Source organism: Thunnus maccoyii, chromosome 8 (genome assembly GCF_910596095.1).
Source record: "Thunnus maccoyii chromosome 8, fThuMac1.1, whole genome shotgun sequence".
NCBI classification, from domain to species: Eukaryota; Metazoa; Chordata; class Actinopteri; order Scombriformes; family Scombridae; genus Thunnus; species Thunnus maccoyii.
The window spans coordinates 31,487,940-31,504,948 of NC_056540.1; the positions used below are offsets into that span (position 1 = coordinate 31,487,940).

A 17,009-nucleotide genomic window follows, 5' to 3' on the forward strand; every position below is an offset into this window, starting at 1 on the left:
CAGAGAGCTTTATTTTCCCTCGTCAGTAACATTTTTTTTGAACAACATCGTGTGTAAGCCTGAAGAAAATGCCAGGAGGAAGGAAACTGAAGCTAAAATAGAGAACTACTCTGACTGAGTTAGCGGTTAGCTCGCCAGCTACAGCAGTTCATCAACTAGCCCAGCGAGTAGTCACTACAGATGAAGATATGACACAGTGGATAATATAACAAGCCTTTAAAATACAACACATTGTTAAAGATGAAACCAGTGGTTTCCAACCTTTTTGGCTTTTGACGTCTTACAAAAAGCAGTGTGTAGTCGGGGTCACATTTCACATGTCTATGAGTTGTTAACAGCTCCACCAAACAGTGATTTTTCCCTCTAAACTTCTCACATGCTTTCATTTCAATAAATGTTCAAATGATCCAATATTTCAGCAAAAATCAAAGATTAGAGAAAGGGTCCAAAAACAGATTTATGTATCATAACCCTCAGATTTATCTGGGTGTGACCCCTTGGTTGGGAACAACTGGACTAAAGCTGCATTCGCATGGATTCAGGCAGACAGCAGACGGCAGATGGACAACCCCTTCTGGACAGTCCGATGGAATGGCAGGACTCGGCCAGCGGCTCCCCCACATCCCCCAAAACATAGAAGCAAATTTCCAAACAGGTGTTATTTTGATAAACTGACCACATATTGGGAATTTAAATGGTAACTTTCTGAAAAAATAATAAAACTTAATAAAGTGACATATTTTGCCTTCCATATGTCAGCTTCTCTGTTTCTATGTAACATCTGGTTGTAAATTCCATTGCGGAGGACGGCAAAAGTCGTCTACCGTTATCACTGTCGGTATTCTTTGCTGGCTTCACCTAATTTTACCGTCCTGCTCTCGTCCATTAAAATGATATCCAGTTTGCCTTCCTCCGTCCACCTGAATCCATGTGACTGCAGCAAAACTAGCTAACTGTATATAAAGTAGTTGAAACTAGCTCCACCTCCAGCAGCTACAACAGTAACATGCTGCTCTAACACTGATGCTTCACTATTAATAATCTAATGATGTCATATATAATAATATATCAGTCAGAGGGACCAAACCACTACTTTTACTGCAATACTTTAACTATATTTTGCTGGTAATACTTTGAATAAAGTAGGATTTTTCATGCAGGACTTTTACTTGTAATGGAGTACTTTTACATTACTGTACTGTTACTTTTACTTAAGTAAAGGATCTGAGTACTTCTTCCATGACTTCTTCCATCTATGACATTTAATGAAATAACTTGTTGGCCTGATTGGGCTTAAAGGTTAAAACGTGCGACTTTGAAAAGGGCGTAACTGCGACATATCCACCCCGATATTCAGAGATAAAAAGGACAAAAAGGACGCTCAGCATCCAGCTGTCTCTCTCTCTCTCTCTCTCTGTCTCCTCCAGCAGCAGGAAGCACTTGGCCCACTTTCTCCCAGCTCTACCTGCAGTCTCACACACTGTCAGCTCAGATTTCCCTTGAGGAGCACAGCGAGGGCAGCGGGTTCACCGGCAGACAGCAAGGCATTGCCGCTGCCAGGGTGAGCGGTTCAATTCCCTGCGCTGCTTAGAGAGTAGAAGGACACACAACACTACTCTAACTGTACAGGAAGACAGATGCTTTTGCCCAAATCATCTTACAGTTTTTCTCCCTGCAGACATGTGTATAAATATGAACAGTAACTGACTGTCATTTGAATTTTAACGATAACACGTTGGCAATTAGCTCGTAGCTTCGGTTCTGTTGTTTTCTCGGTTCTGGTGCAGCAGTGTGGCAGTGACCAGTGATGGTCGATGCTTTGGCTCGCAGGTTTAATACATTTCAGCCTTCAATGCTCATATGTTGGACAGTAACAGTTGGACGAAACAAGAAAGTCTGTTTTTTTATGTTACGCTAAGTTAGCTATGTTGCTAATTATATTATGCTAGTATATTAGATGCAAAATCTCTCTCTGCACTTTTTTAAATTTATTATTTTTTATTGGAATTGTGTAGATATTGGGGATTGGATCTGTTTCTCACATTTGTCTTTCTAAAAAGCTGAGACATGTTTTCTGTCCGTAGACTTGCAACTAAGGATAACTTCCATTATTGATTAATCTGCTAATTACTTTCTCAATTACTCGCTTTATTGTTTTATCGATAAAATGTCAGAGTAGTGAAAAAATGCAATATTCACTTAACTATCATGACAAAGAAAAGGAGCACAGCCTCACTGGAAACCACAAACTGGGCAATGTTTGTTATTTTTGCTTGAAAATTCAATGAAATTATTAATCAATTATCAAAATAGTTGCCAATTAACTTTCAGGCAACTGGCTAAGCAATTAATCGACTGATCATTTCAGCTCTACTGTCCATATTCTAAGATAAATTAGTAGGTATGTACCACTACATAGAACTGTGCAATTTCAACACTTTGTCATATGTAACAAAATAATATCAATTTTAAGATGCACTTATTAGCTTTTGTAGCTTTCAGCTGCATTTCATGGTCTTCATTCGGTGAATGGAGTTGCAGCTCAGTTTTTATCACAAGACCTGAGTGTGGAACTTCAGTCACGTGATAGCAAGGAACCATGGTGGTCAGGTGCATGATAGCATGCATGACTGAGCTCCATTTACTTAATGAAGACCGTGAAATGTGGTTGAAAGCTAGTAAATGGACCATTAAGCCTAGATTGTCTTGTTAAATATGCATTTTCCTTAAAAGTCAAGAATGAACCTTCATGCTAAAGATTATTATTTTATTTGACGTCAAACAAAAATATATACCAGCCTGTACTTAGCTTAGCCACTGCAAAGAATCATGGGAATTGTAGTTGTTGGGTGTTAACTGATTAAATGGTGTTTTATATTATCTGATACTCTGACTGGAGCAACACATGAAGGAGTTAGGAGTCAAATTCCCAATGTAATGCAATGGGAAGCAAAAAGGGTCAATTTCTGTGTATATAACACACATTTAATGGTTGGGGGTTCAGTTCCCAGTAACTCTGTGATTAGAGCAAGGCACTCACACTGACAGGGTTTAAGAAGAAATTCACTTAATGTGTAGAGCAAGGAAAGGTTGCGAGTTCCATTCTCTCTTTGTGGGTCAACGGGGAGAGCAAGACACTTGCAAACCCTGAAGGCTGAGGGTTCACTTCCCAATTTAAGCCAGTGAATGAAGCAAGGCACCAGCATTGACTGGTTTAGGGGTTTAATTTAGTCCTTATAGGTCACTGATGAAGGCTAATAGGTTGTGTGTTCAGTATCCTGGCTAATTATGTGAATAAAGCAAGGCATGACCATTGAAAGGGGTTGGGGGTTCAATATCTGCTTTATTTGGATCTTTAAGGTTAAATCCTCCACAAGATAAGAGATGTGAGGCCTCATATAAACTAGTTCTGCTAAATATCAGCTGAAACCTGAGGCAAGGCTTTTTCATTATGGCATGAAGTCAGATTACAGCCCAGAATCAGACTCTTTCTCCTCAGCACATTTCCCTGTAAAATAACAATAATTTAAAAAAAAGAGACTAAAATCCGTTAAAAAATCTCGTTACTTGCTCATGAAACCATCAGAAAAATTAATCTCTGATACAAAATTAAGGTTTAATTTCTCCTCTCTGCTTAAATGGCGAGAAGAGCGACAAATTTAGGGAGGGGTCCGGCTCTTTGATGTCTACAATAACCTCCAGGAGAAGCCGGCCGGCGAATTATACCGGCTGAAATTAGCCTGCAAAATGTCCCATCTGAACCAGACAGACGCATGAACAGATATTTTTCAACACATTTAGAGTGATTTACATGCAGAATAAACTGGATCAGAGGCAAAAACTCGTCAGGATGTGTGTGTGTGTGTTTTTTTTATCGGTTTACCTCTGTTTGCATGTGTGCGCCCCTCTCCTCCTCGCATCCCTCCATCTGCGCGGATGATGAGCAGGGAAGCATTTTCAGGAGAAGAGTGAAAATGTATTCCCACTTTGGTTTCCTTCTAAGCAGATAAGGCGATTTAAAAAAAAGAAAAGCAAATAAAGCAACACTAGAGGTCTATTCTCAACAGCACATGTCTGGATCCGAGCCCATTATTATTTATTTTTTTAATTTTCTTCCAAACACATGGGATGGAGGGCAGCTCTGTGCGCTGCTGCTGCCGGCGGACAGGATCCTCCCCCTCCTCCTCCTCCTTTCACTGACAGCATCATCTGGCTCCCCCTAAACCCCTCCCCCCCCCCCCCCCCCCCCCCCCCCCCCCCCCCTTTTCCTCCTCTCTCCTCTTCCTCCCTTCTCAGTGCTGCAGGCATAGTCGGACCAAACCATTTGTGCACGTGTGCGGAGGTGATGGACGCGGTTACAAAAAAATTCTGTCAATTTCAATTGATTGTTTTACTTCGTTTTATATGTTGTATAGCTTGCAGCTTTCTATTATGACAATAATTACACTGTGGTCAATTTTTTGACACTTTAAGGTCCCATCAGAGTGTCATGGTGCGTTCAAAGGAGAATCCGACTTTCGATCATTCTGAGCTACAGCTGCTACATCCGCGTTGCATTCAAGTTTCATTTTGTAGCAGGGAAAAATGAGAAAAGCTTATAACAACCATTAATGTATAATCATCTTGTCTTTTTTGAAACCTTTTCTATTTTGTTTTCTGTTTTCATGTGTAAGAAGAAAAGAGTGGCTGTTTTTTCCGTGTAATGTGTCTAAATCACTGTTGTTTACTCGTTTTATGTTCTTGTTTTTGAGAAGCACTTTGTATTCCTTGTAGCTTATTATCTGTCGTATCTATGTAGCCTAAAGGCCTAATGCTGCAGTGTAGCTGTTACATTATTATTATTATACATTTGCCTATAATATTATCCAGTCATCATCATTTCAATTGTAATTTAAGTTACAACAAAAGGCTGTAGACATTTTGAGCTCATTTGACCAATCAGAGCTGACATTACCTCACATCACGTCACCTGCATCATGACCTGTTCAATCCTCAGTGTGACGTCTGTAAATGTAAATTTAGTTAAAACATTTTTTTTTAAAAACTGGTTGCTTCCTCCAGAGACTTCAGATCAGCTGTAAAGGTCAACCTTTGAACACTGAGCTGTTTAGACACATTTCTACAGTGTGTGTGTGTGTGTGTGTGTGTGTGTGTGTGTGTGTCTACATGGGGAAACAGCTGCCCTACAGCAGCATCTAGTGGCGCTATTATGCAATTACAGGACATTTTAAAAGACATTTTCATCATTTTGTATCTTAATATAATAAGATGCCTCTCAGTGAAACTTCCCTAAATAAATAAACGTGAAAAAAAGCCATCACCATCATCATCATCATCATCACCATCATCATCATCATCATCATCATCATCATCATCATCATGACACTGCTAGTCAGTATTAGTTGGCCTAGTAATTCATAGGTAATAATAACTGTAATAAAGATTTCAGAAATACTGAGGTCAAATAAAAGTATTTTTATTTATTTCTGGTAGACTATAAACACTATGAATAATAAATAACTACCTAAAAATACTACATAAATAAATTCATATGGAATGAAAATAGATTTGTTTGTGACAAACTAAAAGTTGTGACCAGTTAAATGATATTTTGTTTGTTATTTTCGACCCTTTGGATTCGTCTCATGACCACTATGGGAGTCCTGAGCCTCGGCCAGGTTGGGAACGACCTGCCAGGAAGGGAAACACTAAAAATAGATTTCTTTTAGTTCATTCACAGGTTTTATCTCTCTAGTCACTACCTTACAAATATCTGTCAAGACTGTTGCCACTTCAGGACTCTAATGAAACTGTCAGCGTCATCATTGTAAAAGCCTTTGGAAGGATTTATGTGTCTTTGTGAAATCCAGAGTCCATCTCACTTTCTCTCTCAAAGGGGAAAATGTTTTGTTTGATTTTACAGCAGGAACAGTGATGAATGTTACCTGATAAACTTTCTAAACTAAAGGTTTCACTCACTCACCTACGTCATTATGATAAAAAATACTCACAGAACTGATTGAGAAATATACACAAATCTTTAAATGCAAGCGAAGAAGAGTCTCTTTACCCTGGCTGAATAATGATATTTGCCAGTTAATGAAAAAAAGAGATCTTGCACTGTCCACCAAATTGAATACGGATTTTCTCATTTTTAAGTGTCTGAGAAATATGGTGGTTAGGGAACTTCGAAAGGCAAAAACCACATACTTTACACAACTGATTGTGGAATCTGAAGTAAATAGCACCTCTCTCTGGAAACACCTAAACAGTCTTACTAAAGTTAAGCCCAGATAACAAAAATCAGTAATGGGGCTGGAAGTAAATGGAGTGATTAGCACTGACAGTATAGAAATTGCAAATGAATTTAATAATTAATTCATTCAGTCAGTAGAGGAGCTTGCTGAAAATTTTGAACCAGCAAAATTATCACAGGTTAGCTGTGATAATTTGTAAAAAAAAAAAAAAAAAAATCATAAATAATGGTAAAAAGTCTGGCAGCAAAAGTTCCCAAACACTTACCATCAAATAACAGTAAAAAACCTTTAGTTATTCTACAGAAATTTATTTTAAAAATACTGATAATTACTTTGGACTTTGTCTACATTTTTACAGTCCAACCATTGTAAAATAAAAAGAAAATCTCATTATGAAACATTGCTAGAATGTTAAACAAATGTATAAATCTGCACAAAAAATGAAAAAGATTGCAGAACTACCTTAAAATTACGTAATTTAAATGATTCTCTTGTTTTCATACAGTAATCTTTGGTAAATCCATAGGATTATCCAATCCATCCACAAGAACTCCTCATCAAAGTACAGATTTCTGGATGTAAAACACAGAAAAATGATGTAAAATTACATTCACATTACCCTCCTTCAACACCCATTAATAGTATCTTGAGAGCTTTAAGCTTTTATTTTATGTGATTATCCAATCTATTTATAGTAGATCCCTGGTAAATTTATATTGTACAAAAAAATAAGATCATGTGAGAATGGTTTACAAAAACATAATTTTAATAATCATTACTTTATATAAACATTATTTGACAGTAATTACAAGCAACTCTCCACAGCAGGGTACAAAACAACATGTCTTATGTTTTTCTGTCTCCTTCACATCAACTAACAGACCTCTATCATAAAGCCAGCATTAAGGGAATATTGTTTGTGCACTGGTGTGAGTCTGAGCGTTGTACTTGTGAGAAAGTGAGAGATAAGTTTTACTTTTACCGGTCAAAGCAGATGGCCGCCCACCAAGAGCCGGGATCTGCTTGAGGTTTCTACCCGTTAAAGGGGAGTTTTTCCTTACTGCTGTCGCCAAGTGCTTGCTCATGGGGGAATTGTTGGGTCTCTGTAAATTAAAAAGTACGGTCTTGACCTGCTCTATGTGAAAAGTGCCTTGAGATGACTTCTGTTGTGATATGGCGCTATATAAATAAAAATTGATTGATTGATTGATTGATTTTAACAATAATGGCTGAAACAGGTTGAATCTCCCAATATAAAAGCAGTGTGTTTGTGCCTTTTAGTGTGATCTTATTATCAAATGTTCATCATTATCTTTCTGTTTAGTTTACAGTGTCCAACACCATGAAATATGAAGTAAACTGTAGAACAGGAAGGAACACGTATTGTGTTTAATTATTAAACATATTGCAATCTCGCTGTTTGGCTCTCTGTTTCATGATCTAGATATCACAACGTCTGTGCTTATCAACAGAGATGTAGATAGATAAGACAGGTGTTTTTTTGTTTTTTTCTTTAATGATCCAGTTATAAGGAAGACGTGATTCTTATTTTCTTTTTGTTTCTATTTTGACAATCCTGTTCCACTTATTTTCTGATCTCTATAATATTTGGCTTGTTTAGCTTTTTCGTGTTTTATTGATCAATGTGATTTTAAATTGTTGTTTGTTTTATTGTTGCTGTCGTTGTGTGAATCCCAGGAATAATAGCGACCACTTTGTAGAGGCTGATGGGGATCCAAATAAAGGATGAAGAATAAAGTAGGCTCAGAAGAAGTATTATGCATGTTTCATCATGGCACTTTAGGCTTATATTTCATTTTTTTAAAAACTTTTAACTAAACAATTGCGAAGGCGCAACATGTTTCATTTAATGAATGACTAAAATCAAATCAACATATGAACATTTGTTTAAACATGGATTAATGGAGATCTTGTATATGGGTGAGTGTGGAATAACTGTTTTCTGCTTCTACAACCAATTTACAGTAAATCATGTTCATGCTTGCCTTCCAAAGTACAAGTACATTAGACCACTGAGCTTTGCACCAAACTTATTTTTGCATTTAGTCTCACAAATGAAGGTACACTGCACACTGCCCAGTATGTGTGTGGATGTACTGTATTTTACTGTAAGTATGATGCAGTTCCAGCATGGCACTCTCAGCTTGTATTTCTTTTCTAACTGCCTTCTTTTTAATCTTTCCTGGTCTCTATTGTGAGAGGAGGTCATGTGTCTCAGGTCCTTTTGGTTTGTCAGCACCTGGAAGCTGCTTGATGGGGTGCTGGTTTGGAGAGGAGAGCAGTCGTCTCAGCGAGTATAAGATAAGATACGTGGCAAACTAAGATAAACAGTTACAGCTTTTGTTTTATTACCCTAACCAGCGCACTGTGGTCATGTAAAACATGCCGACAGTGGATGGGACACTGCGGGCAAAGCAGTTGAAAATATCACTTTTCTACATGTTTATGCTTGTTGATCAGGTGGTTTGATAAAGTACTTCTTGGCTTTTTACTCACAAAGCTTTTATTGCATTTACAGTAACGAGTGTAGTTGTCAAATCAAGTAAAATTTTCTCTTCACTTCACTGTGTCCACCTCTCTGCCCTGCGGTCTGCTTCATGTGTCTGTGAGTGTGTGTGTGAATATTTAATATTGAATATTTAACTGATTTTGATAACAACACTGAGATTTCAGTTTTATTTCTTGTGTGGTCCTTTCCATAATGTTGTCAGACACTTATAATAACATTCTGAGTCTGTCAGAGGCAAAAACAAACACCTTTAGTGGATGAACATTGATGGGACGCTATTGCAACAACGGATTTTTGTTGCCCCCTTTAGTCACTTAGACACAAAATGATGGGAGAATAGGGTCCAGGTTGACAAATACCCAAGTTTTCCTTTTAGGCAACATTGTTTGTGCACCTGAGTGGGTCTAAGTTTTTGTTCTTGTGAGAAAGTGAAAGATAAGCATTGCTTTCAACAAAAATACTTGAAACTAAAAGCTACGTTTCATGTTGACAGGTCCCTGATGTCTCCCTTTTACAAATCCTACATAGAGTCAATTTCATCATTTTACCCCATCTGTTGGTGTGACAGTCTAAATATCAAATCCAAGAATACACTGGAAAAAAGAGTGAATACAAGGTGTCCAGCAGAGTAGCCTGTCTGTTCTGTATAACAGTCAGGTGGTGAAGACGGCACCCCCATCCTCTTCATCAGGAGTTTCACTCTCTACCCTCTGGCACCACCCTCAGATTCCCCTCAGTCAAGACAGATAGATACAAACACTCATTCATCCCCACAGCCATCACTCTCCTCAACTCAGGGAAAAGGGGGTAGCTTGCCCATCATGAGTATGAAGGCCTACTTGTAGGATGATGATTTCATGTTTGTTTTAAGTTGCAGTTCCTGCTGCAAAACCAATTCCCCTTCAGAGAAAAATAAAGTTGACCTTGAACTTTAATTTTATCATCCTTTTTTCCATACTATAATTTGCTTTATTGATCTATTCATATTAATGGTTAAACATATTGCAGTCTCTCTGTTTTACTTTCTGTTTCATTGACGTGACATGACTGTTAAGTTTTACTTTACATTTCATGGGACGTGCTACAGGAACATTGCCCTGTAATTAAACAACACACTCGTAATAAAATATGCCAGCCAATCAGATCTGAGTTGAAGATCCTCCCACTTCAAATAAATTTAAACTCCAAGGGTGCATAGTTACACACAGCTTCATTCATCAGTTACAGCTTCATTGAGCTGCCAAATCATCAAAACGACTTCAACACAACACAGGTCAGCAGGTACGTCTTTGTGTTAAAACTTGCAGATACATTTTAAGGTAAGATAAAAACAGTTCTGTTGTGTGCTTGCTTACTTTGATGAATGATATTTGGAACATATGTGTTGATGTTATCAAGCAATTGCTTCTTACCTTTCAGTGAATCTTAGACAGGAAATACTCAGAAAATAAAACCGAGGTTTTAAATACTTGGAATTATTACTAAAAATAATGACCATGTGTGTACTGGTTTTTCTTTTCTTTTGGGATGAAATTAACATTTTAACATAGGAGGTGTAGCTGTCTTGGTGAACACTTGGGTTATACTGTATACTCATCATTCAAAGGCCACCTGAAATCATCTCTGCTGCTCAAACAATAAATAACAACACCACTCAAAACCACCAAGCGTAGTTGTTGCTAAAACAGTGATATCTGCTACTTTTATCACATTCTTAGTCTTAGTAACGTAAAGCAAAGACGTGTTTATTATAGACTGGCATATACTTATACCATTATCACACTAATCACAGGCAGGTAGGGCAGAAGTTATTGCTGACGTTACATTAATCCTCTCTGTTAGGTGAAGAACACCTGAAAAAAAAATCCAATGAGCATTTGATGACAAAAACAGGCCAGTTTAAATTCATATTAATTTACTTTAACTACACTGAAAGGAAAAAAAATGAACATTGGCTTATTAGCTACTTGCCAATCTTGCCAACACACACTACTACTTCTTATTCTCTCTGTATACGATGATGTCAAATCTCAGCAAACTTTTCGTGGGTAATATCTGTTAATGTTTTGTTCCTTCAGGTGCTGAGTCTCTTGGAAAGTGAAACCAAAATGCTAAAAACACACACAATGGTGAGTAAATCCCATGACTACTTGGGTCATAGTAAATGGTCAGAGTACACATAGCACTCCAAAATCTGAACACTTATTTTGTTTAAGAGAAAATGGTTAGAATGTTTACCTCTCCATCTGAATCCGTATCTGCATGACAGATGACAGTTAGTGAGAAACAATCATGAGATACATGTGCCTGTACAGTTGTTCATGAGAAAATAGTGAAGAAAACTTTACAGAGGCCAAGAGCGATCATCACACTGCGACTTGAGAAAACACTAGCAAATAGAAAAACAACATTTAACACCTGAATCAGTTCACTGAAAATGATTCTCATTAAATGATCATTTTGGAGATTCACAACAATCCAGGAGCTGACCGTTAGATATTTCAGTATCAAACAATCTGTTCTTATATGATCATCTGCTACATAGAGTCATTCTGCAACTACTATATTAACTGTGTATTGCATCACCTGTCGCCAAAAAACGGGGACCCACTAATATACCTCATCCGTAGCACTACTAGAGGTCAAAAACTCCACAGAGAACCTTTAAGAATGCAGGACAAAACAACTGATCAATTGCCCAAATGGAGCTGAATATGTAAATTAGACACTTGCAAACAAGCTTGAAAACTACAGATTAAATGTCTTCTTCATGTTTGGATGTCTGAACTCAGGTACGGTAACTCTGATTGATCTCTTGATTTGATTTTGAAATCCAAGCCTGCCTCAGCAGCCAAGGAGGAAGAACCAGAACCTGGTGACTTGATAGAAATCTTCCGTGGTCGCTATCAGCACTGGACTGTGTACATTGGTGGTGGCTACATTGTTCACTTGGTTTCCAGTGAGTCATTTCTTTACACTGCAGTGCCAGTGCTGCTACTTCCAAACACTGATCAGTCCCAGTAAAGACCATCATATAGCAGCCAAGATGCATTGTTCTGCAGACCTGAGGGCAGGCTTTGATTATTTACTTGGTTAAACTAACCAACATTTTCTTCAACTTTCATAAACTTAAATAATAAACTGAACAGTTTACATACAAAACTCATCATAAAACATGTTACAATCTTCAGCACATTTACCTTGTATAACTTGTGCCTTTTGTCATGCCCACAGACTCAGAAATACACAGTTTAGGAGTTTCATCAACTGTGTTGGGAGGTTCTGTGAGTGGCCAAGTCAAGAAAGAAAAACTCAAAGATGTGGTCAACAAAGATGATTGGAAAATAAGTAACATACACGACAACAAGTGGGACCCCAGGCCAAAGCAGGAAATTGTGAAAGAAGCCCTTTCGATGGTGGGTAAGGATATGGAGTACAGTGTTACCGAATTGAACTGTGAGCACTTCGCCACCGAGCGCCGTTATGGCAAAGCCCTGTCTCTTCAGGTATGTAGGTGGATCCACAATTGGAATTTGCCTCTGGATGAGTTATGTGGATTTAAAATGTCAAATTATAAAGAAACCAAGAAACTAAATGAAGTAAAATACACATGGAACACTTGGTCATGAAAATAATATTTTCTGTCAGTGGTTAAGGTGGAAGTAGCAGGATGTTTTACTACCGGAAAACCGCAGAAGTTACAGTCACATTACAAGTGATGAATACTGCAAAATATTTCTATGCCTCACAATTGTCTTTAAAATCATAAAAAGGTATTCTTCATATAAGAACAATTGCCAGCAGGGGAAAGAAGTGTTATGATTTATTATGATTTTAAAGTTATTATCTGCCAGTCAATACAGTATTTCATGTATTCATATGTGAGGGGGGATTTCAATATCAGTGTTTTACATTTCTTGCAACTAAACTCATGTTTTGTGTGTCTGTGTGTTATCTTCACAGGTGCTGAAGGCTGCAGAGGCTGTAGTTAGAGTGGGAGCTGCTACTATTCTAGATTCCACTGCTTCAGGAGACATGTCATCAAGTCCCTCAGTGCAATACTCTCCTTAAACTTATTCCTCCATCAGCACTGTTTCCTGGACTCCTCCCGGCCCGCTTTTCCCCATCAGCCTTGTTAGCCCTGCCCTGTCCCCAGTGTTTTCCCCAGCCAATCAGCTTCTTTCCCGTTATTTTGTTTCATCATCTCACTCCCCTTACCTGAGCTTCTCCGCCCATCTCCCCACCTGCACCACATCTCCTTGTTAGTTCAGTTAGTATTTTAGTCCTGTGTTTCAGTTCTGTCTTGTTGGATCATTTGTTTGGTTTGGTTTTGCCTGCACTTCTGTATCCTGTTCCTGAGTCTTGAATGAAGATATATTCTCAAGTTCCTGTTGGCTTCTGTGTCCTGCATTTGGGTCCAGCTGCTCCCATCCTACACTTTAAAATAAACATATTCAAGCATACTATCATATGTACTCTGATTTAATGCATTTAATTTGGGTTATTTGGACTTATTAACATTGCACTTAATGTATAAACAATATATAACTGTAGAATATATATAACTGCCTGTGGTTGCTGCCAGCTACTGCTGGGGCTGCAAATGTTTCATTTAAAAAAACAATCATATGGTCGCAGCATCCCTGTGGCCAAACACTTCTAAATATTACAGAGTATTTCAAGATCCACAGTCGCAATTAATGACAAAAAAAATCTGTGCTAATAGAGAATTGCTCACCGAGTCATTTAAAGTTTTATTTGTACTGTAGCACCACTTACAGGTGAAATGCAATCAAAATTTGCAGGACTGTTGTGTGAACGGACCACTTAAATGCAATTCAACCATGTATTCAACAGTTAAACCAGTGCTTACCAGTAACTGGCTACATGATGGTGCTACTTGTTCCATGTTTAAATATGTTAAGCACATCCCCAGAGGGAATCTGAGTTTGGAGATTTTTCTTACATTAGGTGCAACTGAAGTCCATTAAATTGCATCCACATTTCTCTCACTTGCTTCTTTTCTTTGCGTCTTAAAGCCTCCCACTGAGGATGCAGGAGAGACACAAGGAAACATGCGAGGAGAGAGGAAATGAGGAAATATGTTTTTAGAGATATGAGACGTCCTTTCCTCTGATGACGGTGGCAGCTGATCAGTCGATCACGGACTAAACTAGCTAACTGTATATAAAGTAGTGTAAACTAGCTCCACCTCCAGCAGCTACAACAGTAACATGCTGCTCTAACACTGATGCTTCACTATTAATAATCTAATGATGTCATATATAATAATATATCAGTCAGAGGGACCAAACCACTACTTTTACTGCAATACTTTAACTACATCAAACTCATAATACTTATGTACTTTTACTGCAATACTTTAACTACATCAAACTCATAATACTTATGTACTTTTACTGCAATACTTTAAATACATCAAGCTCATAATACTTATGTACTTTTACTGCAATACTTTAAATACATCAAGCTCATAATACTTATGTACTTTTACTGCAATACTTTAACTACATCAAGCTCATAATACTTATGTTCTTTTACTGCAATACTTTAATTACATCAAGCTCATAATACTTATGTACTTTTACTGCAATACTTTAAATACATCAAGCTCATAATACTTATGTACTTTTACTGCAATACTTTAATTACATCAAGCTCATAATACTTATGTACTTTTACTGCTGATACTTTAACTACATCAAGCTCATAATACTTATGTACTTTTACTGCAATACTTTAACTACATCAAGCTCATAATACTTATGTACTTTTACTGCAATACGTTAACTACATCAAGCTCATAATACTTATGTACTTTTACTGCAATACTTTAACTACATCAAGCTCATAATACTTAAGTACTTTTACTGGAGGAGGATTTTTCATGCAAGACTTTTACTTGTAATGGAGTATTTTTTTATATTTCTGTGTTGGTACTTTTACTGAAGGAAAAGATCTGAGTACTTCTTCCACCACTGATGGGTGGACATAATATTTTGTCCACACACACACTTCCTGTGGGTTTCACTGGCGTCCTCCCCTGTACTGGTGATGTTGTCAGTGTAGTAATATTTTAAAATTATAGAATATATTTCTGTAACAAAGCAATCTAATTGCAACTTTTATTACAGCTTTTACTAACCAATGAAACAATTATGGTCTCTTTTGTATTAAGATACAAAGGAACTTGTGTATTTGTTGGGAATTCTTCAGGTCAAATTCCCAGAGTGGTATTGTTGGAGTTGAGGGGGTTTTGTAAGTGTCTTGTTCATAACAGGAAGTCAGGAGCGAGACCTGTTTACATTCTTCATTCAAGCGGGATTTAGAGAGGTGGGGCAGTTTATGGTAGGACACTTTTATTTCTTATTCTCTCTGTATATGAGGATGTCTGATCTCTGCAAACTTTTCTTGAGTGATATTTGTTAATGTTTTGTTCCCTCAGGTGCTGAGTCTTTTGGCAAGTGAAACCAGGCCAAAACTCTAAAAACACACAATGGTGAGTAAATCCCATGATTACTTGAATCAGTGATAGATAATCATGAGATACATGTGCCTGTACAGTAGTTCATGAGAAAAATTGTAAAGAAAACTTTACAGAGGTTAAGAGAGATCATCACACTTTGACTTGAGAAAACAAAAGCAAATAGAAAAACAACGCTGCAACATTTAATACCTGAATCAGTTCATTGAAAATGATCCTCATTAAATGGTCATTTTGGAGATTCACAACAATCCAGAAACTGACTGTTAGATATTTCAGTATCAAACAATCTGTTCTTATATGATCATCTGCTACATAGAGTCATTCTGCAGCTACTATATTAACAGTTAGTTCCTGATTTGTTCTTTACTTGTTTTATGGTAAATGCTGTTTGTGTAAGAATTGTGTGAATCTTATTGTTTAGTGTCGGCGCCTGACAGACAGGAGCAACAATAGTGCAATAATGCACAAACATAAAAGGCGCTCTGTGGAGTTTTCTTGTTAACAAACCAAAGTTATGTCTTTGTGATCTCTTCATAAAATATTTGCAAAACAGAGTTGTTTTTTTTTTAAGTATTTTTAATCCTGCGTTGTTTACACCCATCTTTACTTGGTTAGCATACAAAGAATGAGCCTTGGTGTTTGCTCCCACAAATGCAACATAGAAGAATAAAAATAGAATAAAAGTAATGTAGTAATAATAATAATGAAATGAACAAAGCAATATTACAATTAAATTTAAAATCTATTTACAGAATGGAATAATAGGAAATATGGACTGTGATATGGGCAAATAAATGAAGTTTATGTAATATATGAAGGTGACGAGAGCAAAAATGAAATGAATACATGAATGTGACAAGTGCAGGGATTAAAAGAGGGATGTGAAATGTAAAGTCCAGTTTGATAACAGCACAGTTCAGCTATTTAGTAGGGCAACAGCTTCTGGAAAGAAGTTTTTATGAATCTCATTTGTACATTTCTGCGTTGTGCAGCAGATTAAAGTCACCTGTAGATCAGTGTAATACTGTGAAACAATTTGTAGGACTGTGTATCGCATCACCCGTATGCAAAACACCAAAAAACAGGGACCCACTCATAAAAAACTGATCCATAGCTCTACTAGAGGTGAAAAACTCCACAGGGGACCTTTAAGAATGCAGAACAAAACAACTGAACAGTTGCCTTAATTGAGCTGAATATGTAAATTAGGTAAAGAGTAAATTTCTTCTTCATGTTTGGATGTCTGAACACAGGTATGGTAACTGAGCCTCTGCTTTAAAACTCCCCTGATTTGATACCGACATTGGAAATGTGTCGATAGGCCAGCATTAAACACATGACACAAAGCCAAAGACCTGTTCTTTAACACTTCCAGCATACACAGCTCCACCCACAACCCCACCTGCATCGTTAATGAGACTGTTGAGATGGTGGAGAGCTTCAAATATCTCAGACTCACTTTGGACAATAAACTGAGCTTTGAACATCACATCACTGACATCCACAAACTCAGGCACCTTCTACTCCTGCTCTATGAAATCATAATTCAACTCATTCTCCTCTACTGATCCCCCTGTTTCTTCACCATGTTAACTGCCTCCAATATGAGAGGCATATGTGTGATTCTCCAAAACTATCGGCCTCCCCACCCCCAGCCTATCAGACCTCAACAGCAAAGCTATTACATGCAGAGCATAACATTGCTAAACAAAAT

The 17,009-nt window shown here is 37.4% G+C and overlaps 2 protein-coding genes across 5 annotated transcripts in view; one reads left to right on the forward strand and one right to left on the reverse strand.

Moving 5' to 3' along the window:
- Nucleotides 1-4,165, reverse strand: part of shtn3 (shootin 3) — a 43,600-nt gene extending 39,435 nt beyond the window's left edge. For all 4 annotated transcript variants that reach the window (XM_042419657.1, XM_042419656.1, XM_042419655.1 and 1 more), the window contains exon 1: nucleotides 3,884-4,165. In XM_042419657.1, the coding sequence (XP_042275591.1) occupies nucleotides 3,884-3,955 (72 nt within the window). In that variant the 5' untranslated portion in view covers nucleotides 3,956-4,165. The remainder of the gene's footprint in view (nucleotides 1-3,883) is intronic.
- Nucleotides 4,166-5,654: 1,489 nt separating this feature from the next.
- LOC121901478 (phospholipase A and acyltransferase 4-like) lies at nucleotides 5,655-12,927 on the forward strand. Its single transcript, XM_042418268.1, has 5 exons — nucleotides 5,655-5,678; nucleotides 10,866-10,916; nucleotides 11,626-11,746; nucleotides 12,022-12,293; nucleotides 12,751-12,927. The coding sequence occupies exons 1-5, from the start codon at nucleotides 5,655-5,657 to the stop codon at nucleotides 12,856-12,858; spliced, it is 576 nt and encodes a 191-aa protein (XP_042274202.1). The 3' UTR covers nucleotides 12,859-12,927.
- The last annotated feature ends 4,082 nt before the right edge of the window (nucleotides 12,928-17,009 follow it).

What these genes read in the sequence shown, in the direction of transcription:
- LOC121901478 (XM_042418268.1), top strand. Translation starts at nt 5,655, where the DNA reads ATGGGAGTCCTGAGCCTCGGCCAG. An exon ending in CATTGTTCACTTGGTTTCCA is followed by an intron (nt 11,747 to 12,021) that starts GTGAGTCATTTC and finishes TCATGCCCACAG; the next exon opens with ACTCAGAAATACACAGTTTA. An exon ending in GCAAAGCCCTGTCTCTTCAG is followed by an intron (nt 12,294 to 12,750) that starts GTATGTAGGTGG and finishes TTATCTTCACAG; the next exon opens with GTGCTGAAGGCTGCAGAGGC.